Raw genomic sequence first — 26,709 nt, 5'->3', positions numbered from 1 at the left:
TTACTTATAGTTACTTATAGCAGGGGCATTATAAGGCAGTTCGGCGTCAAACTTTATTTCACTTGGTTTCGTCAGTTTTTCCATATAACTGTATGTTCCTGACTCAAAAAACATCTTTTGTCATACATGGACTCTCATTAATCCACGACAGTCAGTGGTGGAATTCAGAAGCATGCTGTATAGTTATAGCATCGAGGCTCGTCACAACACCGTGAAGTCCATTATGTTTAAACATACAGCACACACTGAATAAACACTTTTGTTTTGCAAAGTCGAGAAAAAGCAGGGTATTTCCTCTCAACTTGTTAAACCAATTTGTCCACCAGGCAACCACAAATAACTAATAAAACTAACAGCCCAGACATGAAAGTTGCTTGTCCCGGGTGTCCAGTCTACTGATTCCGAGAACTTTGCAATGCGTTTGCAGTATTTACTCAAGCATAAGTCCAATACCAAACTCATCCACAAGTCTTCATAAGTCCACTCATTCATCTTCCTCATCTCATTTCTCTACTGAGTCCAAGAACATGCACTCACTGCCTGGTCCTCCTGTCAACTCTCCCACACTTTCCTTCTCTCACAGCCTACTGCCCATCAGTAGTACCATCTGTAAGCTCCATCTCCATCAATACTCACATCTTCTTTGTAATCAGGCCGATTACAAGCTGTTGCAAAATTATGCGAAGCTGACATGATGGCAGCATGTTTTTCAGGCACGTCCTATGCCTACATGTTCTCGGTCAACGTAACGTACATCCATAACATAAATTACATCAGCCGATCAGATGAGATGAAATACATCGAATCGGATATGATCCCTGTCCAGTGTTTCATCTAGTTTTGGCCCTGATATTGACTCAGTATTAGATTCACACACCCCTACGACCATAGGAACAAAATTTTTTCTCAAGAAATCTTGAAATAAATATGGCTTACGAAACCAAACACTGTTTTAGTGTTCTGCACAGAACGGAATAGGCTTTAAGTTTGTGTATACACAACAGTACAATATTTTTAAAACAAAAAGAGGCGAAAATATCATGATAAATTCTCACGTGAACTTGTAGGAGAACATCATGCTTACCTTCATTTTGAAAATTCTGAGATAATATATTTTATTCAAATGTGAACAATACGATCTGCTTTCGTGTTAACTGTGTCTCACATATCGATCTTTTCCGAAATTTGAACGGGAATAAGTTAAATAACCTGAACTACTGAGCTAAGAATTTCCCGCTAGAGTTACAAACGTGGCGGCACGGTGGTGTAGTGGTTAGTGCTGTCGCCTCACAGCAAGAAGGTCCGGGTTCGAGCCCCGTGGCCGGCGAGGGCCTTTCTGTGTGGAGTTTGCATGTTCTCCCCGTGTCCGCGTGGGTTTCCTCCGCGTGCTCCGGTTTCTCCCACAGTCCAAAGACATGCATGTTAGGTTAACTGGTGACTCTAAATTGACCGTAGGTGTGCATGTGAGTGTGAATGGTTGTCTGTGTCTATGTGTCAGTCCTGTGATGACCTGGCGACTTGTCCAGGGTGTACCCCGCCTTTCGCCCGTAGTCAGCTGGGATAGGCTCCAGCTTGCCTGCGACCCTGTAGAACAGGATAAAGCGACTAGAGATAATGAGATGAGATATAAACGTTCCAGTAACTTCGTACTCGTGCGTTTGCTGAAAAATTCCAATCCCCTACAAAATGTGTTCAAGGTAGGACTGGTTGGCTCAGGCTTCGGCTGAAACCTATAGAGGCAGCTGTCTGTATGTGTATGTTTAACCGAGTTTGAGCGCGTTTAAGAATGTAACTGGCGTACCAGTCTCAGGCAGCAAATGGCGGTGTGGCTGCCTGAGCTAGAGGTGTCCGTAGCTGAACGGTCTAGCGCATTATCCCGAAAAAGAACGGAGTTTACAACGTCGGTTCAAATCCTGTTGTCGACGTATTTCTGAGTGGGCTATTTTTTCTATTTATGTAACGTAGCTTCTATCTCCCAATCAGACAAAGGCTGAGCTCAGACCTGCACAGGTCTCTGGTTTATATTCAATGTCCATAACTCCTTCAAAGAAAACACACATGGAGGAGAGCTCAAAAGGATGAAATGATGACTAAGCAGTGAAAGGGCGCCTCCTAGGCATGTCATGCCCTACATTTTCCAGTAATGCAGCTCAGCCATTGCAGAACACCAGCAACCACTAACCCTTCCTCAGTTCCAGAGCATTTGTTTTGTCCTACACTTATGACTCGTCTGATTTGTCTTCATTCATGGCTGCATTCTTTCAAGTCATTAACATGAAATGACGTAATCTGTAGGAGTCAATTGATGTTTTTTTCTTCCACTGTGCCAATACCAATAATTAGGTGATCATGGACACCGATAACTGACATTTGGAGCCAATAGTCATTTACCATAAATTTGATGTTTGTAGTTTGAAGCTCATCGAGAATTCGATTCTTATGCACAACTTACGCAATTTCTATTTTACATAAATTACATACTTTTCGTAAATTACGTAAATTTCTGTCAAGTTGCATAAATTACGTAAATTTCTATTTACGTAAGCATTTTCCGGAAATCCTTTCCATTTTCCAAACTTACGCACATTAAATGAACATAATGTTTAACATTAGAACAGTAATTTAAAAAAAAAAAAAAAAGTGCTTTGAAGCTGTGTGAGAGAGTGAACGAGTGAAATTATGTGCCGAATGTGTTTAATGTTCCTCTCACTGTGGAAGCGAATGCAGGTGCTGCTTCGTTCTTGCATTTCTCATAAACACTGAAAAACATGTTTGATTAGATTTACTTGGCACGTGGTCCAACACTGGTTGAGCTCAATGCATCATCCACATTGCAAGCAATCCAGTAATGCTGTGAGCAGGACACTGGCCCAGACTATTGAAGTTTTTTTTTTTTTTTAAAGCTATATGGCCTTTCGATTTCACAAAAATCGGTGAAATTTAGTTCCCTCTGAAATTTGGTCATTGTGATGTATGTTTATTTCTGTAATATCTCAAAAAAAAAAAAAACACCAGGCCATTCTTTGGCTGGGAAGTTATTTAATTTGAGGGGATTAAAGCAAATAATGTGCATGAAATCACTCGCTTCGTGCAGTCAAGCAGACAGAGGAAGTCCGTGTGCACGTGTGCAGGTTTACCTTCTTTTTCTTCTTCTTTTGGGTTTTACAGCAGCTGGCATCCACAGTGCTGCATTACCGCCATCTACAGGTTTACCTTTGACCGTGCACTGACAGTTCCATCATTCTGTCGCTAAACGAACAGCTGATCACACCAAGGTGCTCGCTGACTGCCGATATTTATTAGTTTGGTCCTGCGTTTCCTTTCCTTCGCAACAAACGTCTTTTCTTCTCGCTTTGCGTTACTGTAGTCGCTCTTTCACGTTTCATTCACGTCCTCCGTTTTTCTCTCCTGTTTCAAATTTCTATCACACAATGCCTTGCGCGAACGGGGAAAGCCCACCACGTGATGTATGACGTAGCATCTTGAATCGGGTCATGGTGAAGCAGGAAAAAATAGCGGAGAATTTAGGGCCATGTGGCCCTAAATTCATTAATTGTTCATTTTTTTTAAATAATAACAACACAATTGGAAGTCTGTGATTCGAATTCAGTAGCTTTCAGGCCACTAAACAAAAATAATTGGATGTCGGAAAAATTCTATTTACGACCTAAATTTGAAAAATCTGAAAGGCAGTCTAGCTTTAATCGTGGTTGCATCAGATGTGCGTATGCATAACAAAAAACTCTTATCGACAAGATAACAAGTTCCAAATCTTATAAGTGAAAAAATGCTGAATATCAGGTCTGATTAGTAGTCAGGCCAGTCATCGGTACACCCCAGTAATCTGTATATAAACATGCAGGAAGCCATAGCTCATTATATGATGATATAATTTCAGGTTCACATTTACGAGTCTCCTTCCACATAGATTAGACAAACTCAGTAGCTCTCATAAGATATAGAAGATTTTCTGAACTAACTAGATTGTCACAAATACCAAATTTCATGTTTAAATCATCCTGAGAACGATTTACAAATCCGTGATAAATGACGCCCACTGTTGTCATCTCATGATTAATACTTGTTTAATTAGTAGTCATAGACATGTTGTGCGTTTGTCACTAACTTCTGTTAATGAGGAATTTGACAAAGCTGCAATTGTTTACAAAATGCTGCTTGGTAGTGGATTCAGATGTTTGGACCACGTTGTAAGTTTTTTGTTCCCTTTACAGAAGAGTACCATGGGTGTGTGGGTGTGTGGCGTTATGGCTGACAGGAAACTGTGGTGTTTGGTTTTGAGAGCTTTGTGTAGTGACTGAAATCCCATTTAATAAAGTGGGAATCTGACTTCAGGCGCATCAGAGGCTTTTAACCAATTTACCTCTTATCTTGATGGTCATTTCCACACTCAATGAAAATCCCACCGTGCTCCTGCACTGCACGTTGCTTCTAGAGACCTCGTCAAAATGGTGCTGGTTTAACGAGAAGCACTAGGAGCAAAGTTTCTGAGAGAGACGCTAACTGCCTCCTGTTCTGTGTCGAAGCTGGCAGGTTAAGTATGACAAACATGCAGTAAGTAGAGGACACACACACGGCTTCATCTCTTATGGAAAATAAATCAGGTGAGAGGAGATAATCTGATTGGGAATTAACAACCATTGATGCCGTTGCCATCTGTTGTGAGCTCAGTATCCAAGCATATTTCTTCTTCCTGGATTTGCTCGGTGTGATTGCCAAAAGCGATTTTTTTTTCAAAGACATTGATACAGTGCTTCTTCCTTGAAACAACGTGTGAGCATTTCCATAATGAAACACACAGGCAATGATGACCATATGCACGATCTTGGGGTAAAAAAAAAAAAAAAAAAAAAAAAAAAATGCTTTAAAATCTATTACATATATTTATACCTGCTCCATTCTGATTGGTCAGAAAGCGTTGACTAATTTTCTTTAAAGCAAAACCCTGCTGTAAGGATTATACAGTTTATTCAGTATTAATGCTGAACTAGGTGTGTAACAATATATCGTGTGATGATGAGAAATTGCGATACAAATTTATGACGATTCGATGAAATTTAAAAAAAAATTGTGATTATCATCAGGCTGTGGAATCTTAGTTTCTCCTCGCTGTAACTGCATTTTTTTTAGACAGCAGAGGGCATAAAATAATGTAAAATCGCGGGAATGCATGTGACTTCCCCCTAGGCGGAAGTAACACAGCTCCAATGCTGCAAAAACACACACAAAAAGAGATTTTAAAAAATGGGAAAGAGCTGTTGTGTGTTTGACTGTACAGCTAGAAATCAGAGCTCTCTTTCAGACTGATAAAGAAAAGTGAAGGTAGTATAAATGTTCATAAAAAAAGTTTAAGAAAAGGCTCTTTTTTTTTTTTCATTTTTAATAACCGGAATATTTTAGTTAATAATTTGACTCCAACTTTTACACATGTTGGTAAATAATTGTTTGTTAAGAAAGTGGATCTTTTTTATTTGACAAAAGGATCAAGAACAGATCAAGAACAGAAAAATAAAAAGTTGCATTATTTTAGGAAGAAATTTTTCATTTAATTTTTTTTGCAAAAATATCGTGGGGAAAATCGAATTGTGAACACAGCTATGAATCGAATGGAGTTGTGAATTGGGTGAATCGTTACATGTCTATAATATACTTTAATATGTTATCATTTCAGGGCGGCACGGTGGTGTAGTGGTTAGCGCTGTCGCCTCACAGCAAGAAGGTCCTGGGTTCGAACCCCGGGTCCGGCGAGGGCCTTTCTGTGTGGAGTTTGCATGTTCTCCCCGTGTCCGCGTGGGTTTCCTCCGGGTGCTCCGGTTTCCCCCACAGTCCAAAGACATGCAGGTTAGGTTAACTGGTGACTCTAAATTGACCGTAGGTGTGAATGGTTGTCTATGTGTCAGCCCTGTGATGACCTGGCGACTTGTCCAGGGTGTACCCTGCCTTTCGCCCATAGTCAGCTGGGATAGGCTCCAGCTTGCCTGCGACCCTGTAGAAGGATAAAGCGGCTAGAGATAATGAGATGAGATGTTATCATTTCTATAGTAAACAACTTACACGGAGATTTGTACGGTGGACGTTTCAAATACCAGAGCGTCAGCGACGCAGTAGCTCACATGGCTGTACCATGAGAAACCAGACTGGTTTATAATTCGCTAAGTTGTTCTTCATGATAATAATTAGAACAATTTGTTCTTCAAAACAAATCCAGCGAAAACTCAGGGAGGAGTAGCGATTCTTGCAAATTGTGGACGGATGCCGCGTGATGGCAATAGCTCACCGTCTGAGCTAAAAAAAGTATTTTAAAAAGGTATGCAATCGTTGATATGCTGAAGTTTTCTGTGAGGAGATGTGCATTTCATATTTTGGAAGGAGTCTTCAGTGTCAGCGCTTTGTAACAGTTAAAAGTAAAGCTGTAACTTTCTGACACAAGAAAGTCTTACCGACAGAAGGCTTTGTGACTCTCAGTAACAAACTACATATTTTGCTTAGTTAACGTCAAGAGAAAGAAAAAAAAGCCAAAAAAACCACAGAGGCTGGTTATTAACCTGTATACAGCAACAGCTATAAACGAAGTGATAACAAGAACTAGCTTGTGTTAATGGTGTTCCAAGATATTAAACATAACTATTAATTAAAATAATAATGTGTCATTCTTTATTAAATAAACGAAGTCATCTTTGGCAAATTGCTGTGGTACAAGAGGAATAAAAAACTCTCGGACATGCTGTTACTGGAAAATAATTCACTTTGGGATGATGACGGGACATCACACAAACTCAGAGCTGGGAAAAAAATTTCACAAAATCAAGATCGCTGTTCAACAGATGTTGACAAAAGACTACAAAGACAGATGTTCTGTACCATACTGTACTGTACATTAATGCCTCCCGACTATTTTGACGCTGATACAAAAGCCTTGATTGGACATTCAGTTAATAAGAAAGAACAGAACGCCATTTCTTCAAAGCATGACTTTAATCACGAGTGAGGAAGGGTCCACTTTTCATGTTTATCTAATTCCTCACTTTTTTCACGCCAGAAGATTTGCCATCCATCTAACAGCGACACATTTCTCCATCTCACTCGGGCACTTTTGCAGGCACAGCCAGGGCCTGGCAAGTGCAACAGTTTCCACATTACAGGGGAGTAAATTTCCTTAATATGACATGATGCTTAAACAAATGACGGTATTACAATCCCTTCGTCTGCAACAACGGCTCCAGATTACTATTATTACAGGAAGGCAATAAAAGTGACCTCTGATCATTTTATAAGCACTGCCTTTTCCGCGGGCTCATCACACACACGTTTATGGTTCAGTATAATGGATGTATTACTTTTAACATGGACACAAATACAGTACAAACAATGCACACATTACCTTGGCACTGGAATCCCTGCTTGCCAAATCCCCTGTTGATTTGAGAGAGAAAGAGAGAAACAAAAAACAAAAACACACGTGAATAACTGTACAACATATCAAAACAGTAGTAAAATACACACTCAGGAATAACTACAGTGGTGCTTGAAAGTTTGTGAACCCTTTAGAATTTTCTATATTTCTGCATAAATATGGCCTAAAACATCATCAGATTTTCACACAAGTCCTAAAAGTAGATAAAGAGAACCCAGTTAAACAAATGAAACAAAAATATTATACTTGGTCATTTATTTATTGAGGAAAATGATCCAATATTACATATCTGTGAGTGGCAAAAGTATGTGAACCTTTGCTTTCAGTATCTGGTGTGACCCCCTTGTGCAGCAATAACTGCAACTAAACGTTTCCGGTAACTGTTGATCAGTCCTGCACACCGGCTTGGAGGAATTTTAGCCCGTTCCTCCGTACAGAACAGCTTCAACTCTGGGATGTTGGTGGGTTTCCTCACATGAGCTGCTCGCTTCAGGTCCTTCCACAACATTTCAATTAGATTAAGGTCAGGACTTTGACTTGGCCATTCCAAAACATTAACTTTATTCTTCTTTAACCATTCTTTGGTAGAACGACTTGTGTGCTTAGGGTCGTTGTCTTGCTGCATGACCCACCTTCTCTTGAGATTCAGTTCATGGACAGATGTCCTGACATTTTCCTTTAGAATTCGCTGGTATAATTCAGAATTCATTGTTCCATCAATGATGGCAAGCTGTCCTGGCTCAGATGCAGCAAAACAGGCCCAAACCATGACACTACCACCACCATGTTTCACAGATGGGATAAGGTTCTTATGCTGGAATGCAGTGTTTTCCTTTCTCCAAACATAACACTTCTCATTTCAACCAAAAAGTTCTATGTTGGTCTCATCTGTCCACAAAACATTTTTCTAATAGCCTTCTGGCTTGTCCACATGATCTTTAGCAAACTGCAGATGAGCAGCAATGTTCTTTTTGGAGAGCAGTGGCTTTCTCCTTGCAACCCTGCCATGCACACCAGTGTTGTTCAGTGTTCTCCTGATGGTGGACTCATGAACGTCAATGTGAGAGAGGCCTTTAGTTGCTTAGAAGTTACCCGGGGGTCCTTTGTGACCTCGCCGACTATTAGGGCCAATTTATGCTGACAACCCAGTCCTCGCAGATGGCGTCTGTGAAGCCCCCCCCCCCGCTTCGCAGACGCTCTGCGCGCACCTCCCAAAATTTGTGACCACCGCAGAAGCCTCGCAGACAACGTCGCAGACAAGAGGGCTCTGATTGGTCCACTCTACATCCGCTGTACACGCACTTCCGCTTCCCTACTTCCCCGGTTTGGTTTGGTTTCATGACCGCCATTTTTAAAAACACGAGCGAAGATGGAGCAGCACGAAGAGCGGTTGATCGAGGAAGTGAGGAAGTACGTACATCTATACGACTCCAGTTCTAGTCATTATAAGGACAGCGCATTATAAGGACAGCGGTGTTGAATGACCTGTTGCTCAGTAACCGGAAGATAAACACCCCACTTACCACACCCACCAACTACTCCTAGCGATTTCGCGACTTCGCGCCCCCTTGCGTTGTGGCGGTGAATAACATCGCGCACGCCTATTACTCCCCGCTCAACGATAAATTACAACTGTCTGCGAAAAGCTATCTGCGAAAGCCATGTCGCAAGAGCATGCAGAGGCCTTTACACGCCTTGCTCTTGGAGTGATCTTTGTTGGTCGACCACTCCTGGGGAGGGTAACATCTCATCTCATCTCATTATCTCTAGCCGCTTTATCCTTCTACAGGGTCGCAGGCAAGCTGGAGCCTATCCCAGCTGACTACGGGCGAAAGGCGGGGTACACCCTGGACAAGTCGCCAGGTCATCACAGGGCTGACACATAGACACAGACAACCATTCACACTCACATTCACACCTACGGTCAATTTAGAGTCACCAGTTAACCTAACCTGCATGTCTTTGGACTGTGGGGGAAACCGGAGCACCCGGAGGAAACCCACGCGGACACGGGGAGAACAAGCAAACTCCACACAGAAAGGCCCTCGCCGGCCACGGGGCTCGAATCCGGACCTTCTTGCTGTGAGGCGACAGCGCTAACCACTACACCACCGTGCCGCCCCCCAGCTGGTAAGTAATATATATAATTTCGATTTACCTCACAATTGTGACTTTTTAATCTCGCAAATTAATATCAAGTGCAATTTTTTTCCTCATAATTGCAAGTTAATACCAATCAATTGTGATTTCTAGAAAGTCCAAATTGTGCGATACATTTGTATAACATTTTCTCATTATTTTCACAATAATTTTAAACCAACCACTCAATGTACAGTTTATGACTGGCCTTACAAACCCAGGACCTTCTTGCTGTGAGGCGACAGCGCTAACCACTACACCACCGTGCCGCCCCGGGGAGGGTAACAATGATTTTGAATTTCCACCATTTGTACACAATCTGTCTGACTGTGGATTGGTGGAGTCCAAACTCTTTAGAGATGGTTTTGTAACCTTTTCCAGCCTGATGAGCAACAACGCTTTTTCTGAGGTCCTCAGAAATCTCCTTTGTTCGTGCCATGATACACTTCCACAAACATGTGTTGTGAAGATCAGACTTTGATAGATCCCTGTTCTTTAAATAAAACAGGGTGCCCACTCACACCTGATTGTCATCCCATTGATTGAAAACACCTGACTCTAATTTCACCTTCAAATTAACTGCTAATCCTAGAGGTTCACATACTTTTGCCACTCACAGATATGTAATATTGGATCATTTTCCTCAATAAATAAATGACCAAGTATAATATTTTTGTCTCATTTGTTTAACTGGGTTCTCTTTATCTACTTTTAGGACTTGTGTGAAAATCTGATGATGTTTTAGGTCATATTTATGCAGAAATATAGAAAATTCTAAAGGGTTCACAAACTTTCAAGCACCACTGTAGCTCTAAGACTTTCTACAGACATATACATAAATCAATCCATATGAAATGTCCCAAATGCAATTTTGAACAAATTAACATGTGTACACACAATTTTACCAAAGAAAATGGTTCTAACTGAAATCCTTAGATACAACTGTAATCCAGTGATGGCTGGTGGCCTTTCAAATAGGGGAAGCTATTTAGGTCTACGTAATAAAATTTTTCAATTCGTTGTTATTTCTCATGAGTCAGTTGTTATTTATATGTGAATTCTGCCATGTTCTACTCCGACTCTGCCAGGTAAACTTAAGTGTGCATGTGAACTTAAGTGTTCCTTGCTTTTCTCATGCCTTTTATATGCCCTGTCAAAGCTGGCCAAATCTCCAAAACCCAGTTTTGACCAAATAATACATCCCTGGGATGGTCTCATTAAGAGACAAGGCTAACAGGACATTCTCTTGGTCAAAGCACTGCCAGTTCACCAGTTGTACCAAGACAGATGAAATGAGCGATTGCGTCTCCCTGACTTTTGAAATCGATCTTGGGCATCGATCTGCCCTGTTGTTTAATTTTGAGCCTCTCTTCATAAGGAAGAGCATCAAATGTCTTCTCCAGAATTAGGTCGACGACATTAGCAACGTTTGCCATTTCACACAGCTAACAGCTAGCTAGCTTAAAATAAACAGCTTTTACGGAACCGAAACGAAAGCAAGCAACGAACTCACAAGCTCTGTATTTACAATTTTATTTACAGTATATACAAATGGAAATAGGAATTGTATATCGGTAGGAAAAGAACCAGAATGAGCAGCAGCTAGTCTCATGACTTCACTTGCTAACACACCACATGGACTGAGCTTGAATCCCTCCAATCGATGCGACGTACGATTTTAAAACGCTCTCAGCCCATGTTTACATTAGACCGTATCAGCGGATCATCAGATTAACGTTTTTAAAACGATTAGTGTGCACACAGCAACACCAATACACGATTTGCGTGCACACAGCAACACCAATACACGGATACGCTCGGCTCCGCAGGCATCCTGCATTCCAAATCACTCCGCCCTGAACAGCGAGTGCCCTCTGGAGGGTGCGCACTCCGGCCCTGCGCAGCTCACAGAGCGCGCGAGTGAAGTGCACAAGCTATGATTCGGGACTGAGCTGCTGTGTGTGTGATCCCAGCGCATATCACTTACCACTTGCAAGTGGAAGGATGGCAAGCCTAAAGACAATCATAACTACACAATGGGCAGTATTTGCATCAGTATTTGCAGTATTTTCATACTTTTATACTCTTTAATGAAAGGTGATACAAGGCGGAAGTCCGCGCCGTTTTTCAGCAGTCGCGTCAGCGAATCAGGAAGGTGGAGGTCACAGTGACGTTGTCCAATGACGACGCCAGCTAGAGCTCAGCACAGCGTATCCGCATATTGTCAATGTTTACACAGCACCGGAGCTAACACAATCTGGATTGAATATGTGGACCCTGGCGGATTCCCATTTCCCGGCGTTTCCAGGCGGTTTAATGTAAACGGACAGTGCATCCGCGAAGAAAACGAGACAGATACGGTCTAATGTAAACTTGGCCTCAGTCACATGACATTCAAAAGAGATTTCAGAGTTTCTCCAATCATCATACAGAAGCCAGGCGTCCAGTCCCGCCTTACTGTCATCGACTCTCCACAGACCCCCAGTGAACCCGGGCATCTGGAAATTACGTTTTAAAAGTATATTGTCCAATAAATGTCTATCTTTGCTGCACCAATATCAAAGCATATCCCATAGTCGTATTAAACTACAGAGACGCTGAGCACCAATGGGTTTTCAGTGGGTTGTGCTTCTACGGAGAAAAAAAAAAAAAAAAATCATGTGATCAAATGATAATGACCAGCAAGAAATAACTGCTGAACGAACTAGCCGTAAAGCTGAGCACTTTCTAGCACAAAAGAGGAGTTAAGTAGTGTAAATACATATTTAACAGACAAACTTTTTCGTGACATTTTACAGGAAGCTGGGCTTCCCTTGAAGTACTTTTTACAGCAGTCGCCTCTGCTGTAATGCCTCACTCTTCTCGTGAAAACACGTGGATGTAGTTCCTATCTTTGTGAGGTGAAAAGAATTAGTAATTTTAAACTAATTTAAATGTAAAACAAGAAAACTACAGACTGCAGATTTACAACCCCGATTCCAAAAAAGTTGGGACAAAGTACAAATTGTAAATAAAAACGGAATGCAATGATGTGGAAGTTTCAAAATTCCATATTTTATTCAGAATAGAACATAGATCAAATCAAATCAAGTTTATTTGTACAGCGCTTTTAACAATAAACATTGTCGCAAAGCAGCTTTACAGAATTTGAACGACTTAAAACATGAGCTAATTTTATCCCTAATCTATCCCCATAGATGACATATCAAATGTTTAAACTGAGAAAATGTATCATTTAAAGAGAAAAATTAGGTGATTTTAAATTTCATGACAACAACACATCTCAAAAAAGTTGGGACAAGGCCATGTTTACCACTGTGAGACATCCCCTTTTCTCTTTACAACAGTCTGTAAACGTCTGGGGACTGAGGAGACAAGTTGCTCAAGTTTAGGGATAGGAATGTTAACCCATTCTTGTCTAATGTAGGATTCTAGTTGCTCAACTGTCTTGGGTCTTTTTTGTCGCATCTTCCGTTTTATGATGCGCCAAATGTTTTCTATGGGTGAAAGATCTGGACTGCAGGCTGGCCAGTTCAGTACCCGGACCCTTCTTCTACGCAGCCATGATGCTGTAATTGATGCAGTATATGGTTTGGCATTGTCATGTTGGAAAATGCAAGGTCTTCCCTGAAAGAGACGTCGTCTGGATGGGAGCATATGTTGCTCTAGAACCTGGATATACCTTTCAGCATTGATGGCGTCTTTGCAGATGTGTAAGCTGCCCATGCCACACGCACTAATGCAACCCCATACCATCAGAGATGCAGGCTTCTGAACTGAGCGCTGATAACAACTTGGGTCGTCCTTCTCCTCTTTAGTCCGAATGACACGGCGTCCGTGATTTCCATAAAGAACTTCAAATTTTGATTCGTCTGACCACAGAACAGTTTTCCACTTTGCCACAGTCCATTTTAAATGGCCCTTGGCCCAGAGAAGACGTCTGCGCTTCTGGATCATGTTTAGATACGGCTTCTTCTTTGAACTATAGAGTTTTAGCTGGCAACGGCGGATGGCACGGTGAATTGTGTTCACAGATAATGTTCTCTGGAAATATTCCTGAGCCCATTTTGTGATTTCCAATACAGAAGCATGCCTGTATGTGATGCAGTGCCGTCTAAGGGCCCGAAGATCACGGGCACCCAGTATGGTTTTCCGGCCTTGACCCTTACGCACAGAGATTCTTCCAGATTCTCTGAATCTTTTGATGATATTATGCACTGTAGATGATGATATGTTCAAACTCTTTGCAATTTTACACTGTCGAACTCCTTTCTGATATTGCTCCACTATTTGTCGGCGCAGAATTAGGGGGATTGGTGATCCTCTTCCCATCTTTACTTCTGAGAGCCGCTGCCACTCCAAGATGCTCTTTTTATACCCAGTCATGTTAATGACCTATTGCCAATTGACCTAATGAGTTGCAATTTGGTCCTCCAGCTGTTCCTTTTTTGTACCTTTAACTTTTCCAGCCTCTTATTGCCCCGTCCCAACTTTTTTGAGATGTGTTGCTGTCATGAAAATTTCAAATGAGCCAATATTTGGCATGAAATTTCAAAATGTCTCACTTTCGACATTTGATATGTTGTCTATGTTCTACTGTGAATACAATATCAGTTTTTGAGATTTGTAAATTATTGCATTCCATTTTTATTTACAATTTGTACTTTGTCCCAACTTTTTTGGAATTGGGGTTGTACTAGACTATATTAAATACACTACCTCACAAGTAAAGGTATCAAAGAGCTCTTTTCCTAGTCACTGGGCTGCGACATCTTTCGTACCCTGACTATGTACCTTTTACCTCGAAACATGAAGACAGTATACGGAGAGTATAAGGAGGTACAGATCAACGCTAATGCATCTGTCAAGCTTCATTTCACTCATTAAAGACACAGCACATACGCCTTCCCAGGTGAAAGATACATACTAAAGGTACAAAACACGTCCCCTGATGGTACCACCCCAGCAACATGGAAAATTACTAGTGTGTATGCACAAAAAACATCATAACACTTAGAAAAACAATACCGTACTAAACTGTACTTTCCGTTGACGCCGGGATGGTACCACCAAGGGGACATGTTTTGTACTATTAGCAAGCCATGTATCTAAATAACTGAATGTGATGTCTGTTTAAGGATTTGCTTGACAACGTGTTCATTTATGGATCTCAAATCATGTTTAAAAGTGCACTATATCCACGTTTCCAGGTGAAAAACACACACTGAAGGTACAAAAGGTGCACTTTCGGTGGTACCGCTTCACCAACAACTGTTTACCACCTTTATTTCGGCACGTATATGTATTAAACTGTGCCTGTCCTTGTCGCTGTTGTGGTACCATCAAGGAGACATGTTCTGTACCCTTTTAAGCAGGCTGTATTGTTTATCTAGAAAACCTCCTGCATGTAATGTATCTTGAATACTTTACTTTTAAAACTGTGCCTTTAAGATTTTTCAAGTTTAGGTCAAAGAAAATTCGCCGCCATTTTTTCCTGCTTCGCCATGCGAGATACTACGTCATGCATCACATGGCGGGCTTTCCCCGTTCGCGCAAGGCATTGTGGGATACAAATTTGAAACAGGAGAGGAAAACGGAGGACGCGAATGAAACGTGAAAGAGCGACTACAGTAACGCAAAGCGAGAAGAAAAGACGTTACGTTGCGAAGGAAAGGAAACGCAGGACCAAACTAATAAATATCGGTACTCAGCGAGCACCTCGGTGTGATCAGCTGTTCGTTTAGCGACAGAATGATGGAACTGTCAGTGCACGGTCAAAGGTAAAGCTGTAGATGGCAGTAATGCAATGCTGTGGATGCCGGCTGCCGTAAAACCCAAAAGAAGAAGAAACAGGTAAACCAGTGCATGCGCACACATTATTTGCTTTAATCCCCTCAAATTAAATAAACTTCCCACCCATAGAATGGCCTGTTTTTTTGAGATATTACAGAAATAAACATATCACAATGACGAAATTTCAGAAGGAACTAAATTTCACGAAATCGAAAGGCCGTCTAGCTTTAACTAGTTTATAAAGGGTAATTAGATCCATGTTTTTAGATGAAACTACACACTAAAGGTCCAAAAGATGTACTTTTGATGGTACCACTTCAACAACAAAGTATAGTTTGCCATCTTTATTTCTGAGAGTATAATAGCAGAGCAGAGCTCCATACTTACTGATTTTTGATGGCTTTTGCGACTGTATGAACGATGTACGTGTACCACCATAGGGAAGCCGATCGTAAGTGCAAGGCAACGTATCTCAAACACTTGACCACCGGAGAACGAAATTTGTACCTTTATTTACATAAGATATACAGGTTTTTATCCAGCGCTTATTTTTAATTTGCTTTTTTTTAAAACAACGTAGGATTATTTACTAACTCATTTTACGGAAAATATTCACGACAGTTTCATATAAAACTAGTTAAAACAGTTTTATTAGTCCACTAACTTCTCGGACAATTGAAAGTTGTAACCAGACAACTGTTTAACATGCAGTATCAAGTTAGAAATATCAAGATTGCAGCTCGAACACTTGGAACTCATACGCTGCATTTGGTCGAGGAAAATGTTTTCCAGTAGATTTTTATCCTGTGTTTTTTTTTTTTTTTTTTCATAGTAGGCAACGTATCTTTGCACTGTATGCTTTTTTTTTTTACTTTAATTATTTCTTACTCTGCACACTCATGTAAACATAATTATTGTATAATTCAATAGCAATTATGAGCATCTTTCCTTAGTTATAGATAATCTAAAACTCACACAGATCGATATCGAGGAGTTCTTATGTCTGATAATACTTGATCGGATCTATATAGTAATTCTGTAAAGTGAAGGCACTGGTTCACTGCTGTCCACCAGTCACCCAGCAGAGTCACACCATAATAAATGTTGTGGTGTTGTTTCTGGCGCATGGCATGCGGTGTCAAAGAACAGAATAAATACAGTGGTGCTTGAAAGCTTGTGAACGTTTTAGAACTTTCTATATTTCTGCATAAATATGACCTAAAACATAATCAGATTTTCACACAAGTCCTAAAAGTAGATAAAGAGAACCCAGTCAAACAAATGAGACAAAAATATTATACTTGGTCATTTATTTATTGAGGAAAATGATCCAATATTACATATCTGTGAGTGGCAAAAAGATGTGAACCTTTGCTTTCAGTATCTGGTGTGACCCCCTTGTGCAGCAATAACTGCAGCTAAACATTTCTGGTAACTGTTGATCAGTCCAGCACACCGGATTGGAGGAGTTTTAGCCCATTCCTCCGTACAGAACAGCTTCAGCTCTGGGATGTTGGCAGGTTTCATCACATGAACTGCTCACTTCAGGTCCTTCCATAATATTTCGATTGGATTAAGGTCAGGACTTTGACTTGGCCATTCCAAAACATTCACTTTATTCTTCTTTAACCATTCTTTGGGAGAACGACTTGTGTGCTTAGGGTCGTTGTCTTGCTGCATGACCCACCTTCTCTTGAGATTCAGTTCATGGACAGATGTCCTGACATTTTCCTTTAGAATTCGCTGGTATAATTCTGAATTCATTGCTCCATCAATGATGGCAAGCCGTCCTGGCCCAGATGCAGCAAAACAGGCCCAAACCATGATACTACCACCACCATGTTTCACAGATGGGATAAGGTTCTTATGCTGGAATGCAGTGTTTTCCTTTCTCCAAACATAACGCTTCTCATTTAAACCAAAAAGTTCTATTTTGGTCTCATCCGTCCACAAAACATTTTTCTTGTCCATGTGATCTTTAGCAAACTGCAGACTAAGCAGCAATGTTCTTTTTGGAGAGCAGTGGCTTTCTCCTTGCAACCCTGCCATGCACACCAGTGTTGTTCAGTGTTTTCCTGATGGTGGACTCATGAACATTAACATTAGCCAATGTGAGAGAGGCCTTCAGTTGCTTAGAAGTTACCCTGGGGTCCTTTGTGGCCTCGCTGAGTATTACACGCCTTGCTCTTGGAGTGATCTTTGTTGGTCGACCACTCCTGGGGAGGGTAACAATGGTCTTGAATTTCCTCCATTTGTACACAATCTGACTGACTGTGGATTGGTGGAGTCCAAAGTCTTTAGAGATGATTTTGTAACCTTTTCCAGCCTGATGAGCATCAACAACGCTTTTTCTGAGGTCCTCAGAAACCTCCTTTGTTCGTGCCATGATACACTTCCACAAACACGTGTTGTGAAGATCAGACTTTGATAGATCCCTGTTCTTTAAATAAAACAGGGTGCCCACTCACACCTGATTGTCATCCCATTGATTGAAAACACCTGACTCTAATTTCACCTTCAAATTAACTGCTAATCCTAGAGGTTCACATACTTTTGCCACTCACAGATATGTAATATTGGATCATTTTCCTCAATAAATAAATGACCAAGTATAATATTTTTGTCCCATTTGTTTAACTGGGTTCTCTTTATCTACTTTTAGGACTTGTGTGAAAATCTGATGTTGTTTTAGGTCATATTTATCCAGAAATATAGAAAATTCTCAAGGGTTCGCAAACTTCCAAGCACCACTGTATGTATTCATAACTGTGATGCATATCTCATTATTGGGATCACAATAATGTCACAAGACAATGCAGCAATTTACTGACATGAAAACTACTACACTATACAATTCGGTGGTTCATATGCTATGATATTATTCTATTCAGATTGATTTTGTGCCCTTGCAAATATTTTGCTCACACGCTCATCAGGAGCTCCACTTTTAGGCACTGCCTAAATATCTTCCCCTGTCACTGTGGAGGCATATTTTGTACCTTTCATAAGTGAAAGATAGCGCTGTTTATTTGGGATGCTTGCAACTTGTTTTGGCTTGTTGCAGTTAAATCCTCGAAACTTATCTTCGCTCGTACATCTGATCTCTGTTTTTCAGAAGGCTATCCTGATCAGTAATGTAATTCCCCATCATCCATTGAAGCCACACTATCACGCTTCCTGAAACTACATCTTCCAATCATTTAACTCCACCACATCCTTAAATGTGGATAAACACTCACGTTGGTCTTTCACTAAACTGAGAAACATCTCTGAACAGCTGTCGGAGTCAGTGAGTTTCGTTCCCGGATCGATCAGTGAGGCAGAATCTTATATTCTCGGCAGCGGAGGACTTACAGTGGTGCTTGAAAAAGTTTGTGAACCCTTTAGAATTTTCTATATTTCTGCATAAATATGACTTAAAACATCATCAGATTTTCACACAAGTCCTAAAAGTAGATAAAGAGAACCCAGTTAAACAAATGAGACAAAAATATTATACTTGGTCATTTATTTATTGAGGAAAATGATCCAATATTACATATCTGTGAGTGGCAAAAGTATGTGAACCTTTGCTTTCAGTATCTGGTGTGACCCCCTTGTGCAGTAATAACTGCAACTAAACATTTCCGGTAATTGTTGATCAGTCCTGCACATCGGCTTGGAGGAATTTTAGCCCATCCCTCTGTATAGAACAGCTCGAACTCTGGGATGTTGGTGGGTTTCCTCACATGAACTGCTCGCTTCAGGTCCTTCCACAACATTTCAATTGGATTAAGGTCAGGACTTTGACTTGGCCATTCTAAAACATTAACTTTATTCTTCTTTAACCATTCTTTGGTAGAACGACTTGTGTGCTTAGGGTCATTGTCTTGCTGCATGACCCACCTTCTCTTGAGATTCAGTTCATGGACAGATGTCCTGACATTTTCCTTTAGAATTCGCTGGTATAATTCAGAATTCATTGTTCCATCAATGATGGTAAGCCGTCCTGGTCCAGATGCAGCAAAATAGGCCCAAACCATGATACTACCACCACCATGTTTCACAGATGGGATAAGGTTCTTATGCTGGAATGCAGTGTTTTCCTTTCTCCAAACATAACGCTTCTCATTTAAACCAAAAAGTTCTATTTTGGTCTCATTCGTCCACAAAACATTTTTCCATTAGCCTTCTGGCTTGTCCTCATGATCTTTAGCAAACTGCAGACGAGCAGCAATGTTCTTTTTGGAGAGCAGTGGCTTTCTCCTTGCAACCCTGCCATGCACCCCATTGTTGTTCAGTGTTCTCCTGATGGTGGACTCATGAACATTAACATTAGCCAATGTGAGAGAGGCCTTCAGTCGCTTAGAAGTTACTCTGGGGTCCTTTGTGACCTTGCCGACTATTACACGCCTTGCTCTTGGAGTGATCTTTGTTGGTCGACCACTCCTGGGGAGGGTAACAATGGTCTTGAATTTCCTCCATTTGTACACAATCTGTCTGACTGTGGATTGGTGGAGTCTAAAGTCTTTAGAGATGGTTTTGTAACCTTTTCCAGCTTGATGAGCATCAACAACGCTTTTTCTGAGGTCATCAGAAATCTCCTTTGTTCGTGCCATGATGCACTTCCACAAACATGTGTTGTGAAGATCAGACTTTGATAGATCCCTGTTCTTTAAATAAAACAGGGTGCCCACTCACACCTGATTGTCATCCCATTGATTGAAAACACCTGACTCTCATTTCACCTTCAAATTACCTGCTAATCCTGGAGGTTCACATACTTTTGCCACTCACAGATATGTAATATTGGATCATTTTCCTCAATAAATAAATGAGCAAGTATAATATTTTTGTCTCATTTGTTTAACTGGGTTCTCTTTATCTACTTTTAGGACTTGTGTGAAAATCTGATGATGTTTTAGGCCATATTTATGCAGAAATATAGAAAATTCTAAAGGGTTCACAAACTTTCAAGCACCACTGTACATTTCTACATCACTCATACTTTGTCGATTGAACTTTCTTCCAAACCTGTTAGTTGGTTGTGTATATTTTACCTACACATGGTGCATGTAATGTAGCTTTAAAGCTTACTTTAAAATCTGTCCATTCATGTATCTTGAATGTACACTGTATTTAGGCGCATCAGACGCTGGCCGTGCTGTTGAAATTGTGCATGCAGACGCTCATCTAAGTTTCCATTTCTGTCATTGCTTAAGTCTTGAACATTTTCTGTCGTGAATACTATCAATCAATAAAAAAAAAGCTTATAATTTCTGCTTTCCAAAGAAATTGATCTTGTTAAGATCTGTTCAGTACTTTGGGAGTAATGGCAGGTTGAAGTCGGTACAACAGAGTGCACTCTCTGCTCGCGGGACATCGGGAAACTGCCGGTGCTGTTCTTTTTGAGTCACGGGAAAGCGCTCAGACTCTCTCTCTCTTCTGATCGGTTTCTGACTGGATTACTCGTCAATATCAATCAGATAACTTTTATAGGGATGTTCTCTCGCTATCACTGTTTCCGATGAAGTATTCAGCAAAATTTTCCGTCTGCTAGTTTTGATGTTATGATTCACGGGAGACTTTGAAGTGAGTTTTCAGAGCTTTATCTACTTATTTTTTTTCAAATCAAACTGATTCATGTAAATAAATAACTATTTTAGAATACAACTATAGTTGTTTTGATGAAAAATGTTGAGATCTTAGTGGTCGGAATGAGATTTTTAAAAAAAAACCTTAAGTCAGAAACGCGAGTGTCAATTTCAATTCAGTTAACTGGAACTGTTTATTAGATGTGGCTCACGCAGTTTTTTCGAGGTTCGCCTTGAAAGCTGTGATGTATATCGAAATAATCATTTATATTCTTTAACACTAGCAGGCCCTACTTTTGAGAAATACAAAAGGCAGACAGAGCACAAAGAGGGGATTAGAAATAATCTTTTATTCCTTTTTTATTTTGATACAGAATGGTCAATGTGTGAATGACATTCAATGCTTACTTATGCATGTTTTATAATTAACATATATAGGTTAACAGTTAACCTAATTAGCATAATTGGTTTTTACGAATTTTTCAAACTTTGGATTCAATATCAAGGACGCGTTATCCTAATGGGCTTCATGGGCAGCTGCCCAGGGCCTCGGCCACTAGGGAGCCTCGGAGGTAGCGAGATCGGAAAATATGAAACGATATTTTCAGAAGTTTTGATCATATTGATAACATTTTTGATGCATTTCGCCACCCGTAAGGAAGCCCACCTTGTCCCGTCGCATAAATCACCCGTCATTGTCAATATGATCACTGTCCACCATGTCTTCACACGCTACGCCAGCTTGAGTTCAATGATTTAATTAATGACTTCGCTTTCCAGAAAAGTAGGAAAGTGCCCTTGTAAGTTGACCCATGGCTGTCAAACTGAATGCGCAAAGCTGTGTGCCACTGCTGTTTGGGACATTACGTGTGTGAAAGGATGAAATGTTTCACATAGCCTAACGTTTTGAGATTTATTTCTGAGAAGCAAGATATTTTTCTTTCTTTGTTATCGCTCTTTGTTTTCGCAAGTTAAAAGTCGCCTGGATTCCAAAATGAAAACGAACAGTTATATACCAAATGAATGTTCTTGTTCTGAATACTAAAGAAACTGTTGTAGGCCGAGGTTATGTTCTTGACATGTTGTTCGTTGACTCACTCATTCAAAGGCTTCTTGAGGCTAAACTTTAGTTAACCAGACTTGTTAACCGTGATGTCTGATGGATTTTTTCACCATGCAATTGCCTATTTCACCATTGCTTTTTCTCGATTAAATAGGTGTTGATGGATATAAAGTTTTATCGTTCAATAGTATTTCTAATTGTGCCACTGTCATTATTTAAGTTTCTATGTCTAGTTAGACAGGCACGTCTGAGGGGGTGAATTTGCTGAGCGCACTTGACAACAGGCGGGGGTGGGGCCTCGGGGGGGTGTCTGCCCAGGGCCTCGGCAAGGGTTAACGCGGCGCTGTTCAATATACAACCATCTGTGTGCCTGCCAGTTTTCATGTAAATATTTTGAAAAATACAAAGTTATTAGGGTAGTATCTCACCGGGCTGCGACAGCCTGCGACTAGTTGGAGACACAACAACTGCGATAAAATATGCGAATTAGCGACAATTTTCACTTGGAATCACACTGAATTGATATTTGCATATTTTACCACAATTGTTGCGTCTCCAACTAGTTGCAGGCTGTCGCAGCCCAGCTTCCCCTCGGCAGGCAGGGAAGTAGAGGAAGCCTCATGGAAACTGACTTGAGAAGGGTTCGCGACGGCTTTGCGACACCAGTGATGCATTTGCGGTTATTTTGAGAGAAATTTTGTCGCGCAAATTTTTTGAACATGTTCAAAATTTCAACGATGATTGAGCGACACTTTGCGACTCGTGCGAGGAAATTGAGAAGCCCCGCGAATGTTTCAAGACACTTTTGAAACTCTCTCGCGAACAATGTTCGCAATTTGTCGCAATCTGTCGCAGCCCAGTGAGATACTAGCTTTAAGAAAAACAAAATGTTCTCATTCGTTAACGAGGCCCATTTTTGGACCACGTGATCCTCAGATATCATATTACGTCAGTTTTGTAAAAAATTAAGCCGTTCCTTCAATCTTTGATTTGTAATATGTGAAGAACGGATAAATATATTTTAGTTTCAAGCAATTTAGGTTGAATTTGAATTTTCACCTGATATATGGGTCTGTCATATACTCACAGTCAATAAACTATACAGTTTTGAATGGTGATGTTGGTTTTGATTTGAAATAAAATGATGAAAGAAATAATACAGATAAATCTAAATCTTTGATGTGAATACTCTATTCAGAATTTGGCAAAAATTCTGCAAATTTGTGGAAAAATGGCGGCTTGATCTGGGACATGATAAATGGTCGACTACATTGCATTCCCTTAAAAAGGTTGTAGTCCACTGAAACGTCTACAGTTATCACTAATTGTATTTTAAGTTGTAACTTTATACACCTAAGGATTGGTGCGCTCACAGAATAATCATAACCGTAATAAAACATCATGCAAAACATTTGATCACCGTCGTAACTCCATTTTCCGCAGACCCAAAACCAATACGATCGTGTGTTTTGATCTAAACGGAAAACCTCAGGGTCAAGGTCACGACCTCACCAAAAGTAGCAACTTAAAGTCACTACGCCATATACAAATTTAGTTATAAATCTGCAATTTTGTTTTTTAAAACGAAAGCTGAAAAGTTAGGTGTAGAATATGTTTCTTACAGAATACAATAGTAGCTGGTCTTGTATGAATTTCTGAGCTATAAAATGAGTTGTGGTCTATTTTTTACCGTAGCGTGTTATTTGTGTGCGGGGAAGGGGACACATTAACAATCTGCATGTGTGGAATGTGTGGAGTGGAATTTTCCACTCCAACAGTTAGAAGTTGATTGTGCTTCCATTTGCGGTCTTTCTGTTACGCGGGTGATCTGTTCGGACGTTATCACTGAAAAGGTGAGTTTTGACAGGTTTATTTTGTTTTAGTCTTGCAGTATAAGGCAATAGAATGTTTCTTTTTCATCTTACTTTCATAGTGTTTGCGTATTTCTGGCCAATATTTTGCAACCATGGTCAATTTAGATCGAACTTTTGATAGAATCTACGGCCAGTCATTTTGCCCCGCCCCCGCCTCACGCTCCGTCCAGTGCGGTAGTGATGTCTCGTTGCTCACGCACCGCAGCAGAGACCCGCACGACCTTCAGCCGGTACAGTCGCTGTTCTTTTACCAGCGCCGTTATTCTCATCTCATTATCTCTAGCTGCTTTATCCTGTTCTACAGGGTCGCAGGCGAGCTGGAGCCTATCCCAGCTGACTACGGGCGAAAGGCGGGGTACACCCTGGACAAGTCGCCAGGTCATCACAGGGCTGACACATAGACACAGACAACCATTCACACATCTTCACATTCACACCTACGCTCAATTTAGAGTCACCAGTTAACCTAACCTGCATGTCTTTGGACTGTGGGGGAAACCGGAGCACCCGGAGGAAACCCACGCGGACACGGGGAGAACATGCAAACTCCGCACAGAAAGGCCCTCGCCGGCCACGGGGCTTGAACCCGGACCTTCTTGCTGTGAGGCAACAGCGCTAACCACTACACCACCGTGCCGCCATGTCCATATACATCTCATTTCGTTATCTCTAGCCACTTTATCCTGTTCTACAGGGTCGCAGGCAAGCTGGAGCCTATCCCAGCTGACTACGGCCGAAAGGCGGGGTACACCCTGGACAAGTTGCCAGGTCATCACAGGGCTGACACATAGACACAGACAACCATTTACACTTACGGTCAATTTAGAGTCACCAGTTAACCTAACCTGCATGTCTTTGGACTGTGGGGGAAACCGGAGCACCCGGAGGAAACCCATGCAGACACGGGGAGAACATGCAAACTCCGCACAGAAAGGCCCTCGCCGGCCACGGGGCTCGAACCCGGACCTTCTTGCTGTGAGGCGACAGCGCTAACCACTACAAATTAGAACATTTATTTTTTGACCATAATGTCCCAAATGAGAGACCAGTTTCTGGGACAACAACAAGGAAAAGTACAGTTTGCTGCCTTTATTTCTCAAAGAGTGGATGAACCATCATCATGCTGTCGAGAAAAAAACAACAAAATACTTGTGTGGTGACACCATCAAGGAAATATGGTTTCCCTGCTTTGCAATCTGTCCACTCATGACAGAAAGGAAACACTAAAGTAAAGTAGTGATTGCAATCCGAATTGTTTTTTTTTTTTCCCAAGTGCAGTCCTGTCCTGAGTGTGAGCTAAGCGCGGTTGTGATGTGTGAAGCAGAAAGCACTGGTGCGTCCTGGTGCGTAATGGTGACAGCCAGGGGCCGGGTCGCGCGCGCGGCACCCCAAACAGGGATTTATTGGAAAAAGAAAGCGTTTCAGGGATCAAGTTGATCCCAGTGAGGACGACAGAAGAGCTCTCTGGCACTGCTCGAGTTCCTAGTGTTGCTAGTGCATGGAGCAGTGAGGTGTTTGGGCAGGCCAGGTGCCGCTTACCAGATGAAGTCGGTGCAGTGGCTGCAGAATGTGGGCTGCTTGAAGAAGCGCGCGATGAACTTGTGGTTCTTTACTTCGTGCACGTTCTTCTGCCGCAGCGCGCCTTTGCGCGCAAACCGGTTGACGAGCGCAGCGGAAGAGTCGTGCAGGTGGATCAGATCAGCCATAGCGGGTCAGAGGAGCGCACCGTCCCGCTGGATCTCTCTCTCTCAATGAGCGTGTGCACGCAGCAACCAGAGCACGCTCCTTTCTCTTTCTCTCTGTCTCTTCTTTCCTCGCGTTTCTTCGCTCCTTTCGCGTCTCTCAGTGACGTCAGTGAAGTTCAGTCGGCGGCGTGCGCCTCCGGAAAGGTCGCACAGCGCCGCCTCATGGACACAAAGCGCAATGTCCATATATCTATATATATATATATATATATATATATATATCTCTATCTCAGGCGGCACGGTGGTGTAGTGGTTAGCGCTGTCGCCTCACAGCAAGAAGGTCCTGGGTTCGAGCCCCGGGGCCGGCGAGGGCCTTTCTGTGCGGAGTTTGCATGTTCTCCCCGTGTCCGCGTGGGTTTCCTCCGGGTGCTCCGGTTTCCCCCACAGTCCAAAGACATGCAGGTTAGGTTAACTGGTGACTCTAAATTGACCGTAGGTGTGAGTGTGAATGGTTGTCTGTGTCTATGTGTCAGCCCTGTGATGACCTGGCGACTTGTCCAGGGTGTACCCCGCCTTTCGCCCGTAGTCAGCTGGGATAGGCTCCAGCTTGCCTGCGACCCTGTAGAAGGATAAAGCGGCTAGAGATGATGAGATGAGATATATATCTCATTATCTCTAGCCGCTTTATCCTGTTCTACAGGGTCGCAGGCAAGCTGGAGCCTATCCCAGCTGACTACCAGAGACTCAGATTGTTTTGCAGGTCAAGGGGCCCACAGGGCCCCTCCTGGGAAAAAACAGGGGCCCATTTCTACAATGGGGGGCCCAGTGATTATCCTTCAGTTGAAGCAAGGGCGTAGGTTTGGTCTAAGCTTTGGTAGGGACATTACAACTTACTCCCCCCCCCCCATCCACCCATAACTTGATCATACATCACGTGTACACAACCACACTCATACTCAGCGGAACAGTTCAAGAACACTTTACTTATTCTTTTTCCAAATTCAGCATCTCATCTCATTATCTCTAGCCGCTTTATCCTTCTACAGGGTCGCAGGCAAGCTGGAGCCTATCCCAGCTGAGTACGGGCGAAAGGCGGGGTACACCCTGGACAAGTCGCCAGGTCATCACAGGGCTGACACATAGACACAGA

General features: G+C 41.7%; 1 protein-coding gene across 3 annotated transcripts in view; it reads right to left on the bottom strand.

Annotated features, from left to right (window-relative positions):
- prkcab (protein kinase C, alpha, b) overlaps window positions 1-25,666 on the bottom strand; it is a 435,027-nt gene extending 409,361 nt beyond the window's left edge. For 2 of the 3 annotated variants that reach the window (XR_009650839.1, XM_060901369.1), the window contains exons 1-2: window positions 25,414-25,666; window positions 7,400-7,431 (exon numbers count right to left, since the gene is read on the bottom strand). Coding sequence is in view for 1 of the 3 variants with exons in the window: in XM_060901369.1 (XP_060757352.1) it covers window positions 7,400-7,431; window positions 25,414-25,580 (199 nt within the window). In the remaining 2 variants the exon portion in view is untranslated. The remainder of the gene's footprint in view (window positions 1-7,399; window positions 7,432-25,413) is intronic. The other variant, XM_060901370.1, reaches the window with a different exon arrangement.
- Window positions 25,667-26,709: the final 1,043 nt, after the last annotated feature.

The sequence above is a fragment of the Neoarius graeffei genome, chromosome 20 (assembly GCF_027579695.1).
Source record: "Neoarius graeffei isolate fNeoGra1 chromosome 20, fNeoGra1.pri, whole genome shotgun sequence".
Taxonomy (NCBI): domain Eukaryota; kingdom Metazoa; phylum Chordata; class Actinopteri; order Siluriformes; family Ariidae; genus Neoarius; species Neoarius graeffei.
This window is presented reverse-complemented; position numbering and strand designations above follow the sequence as displayed.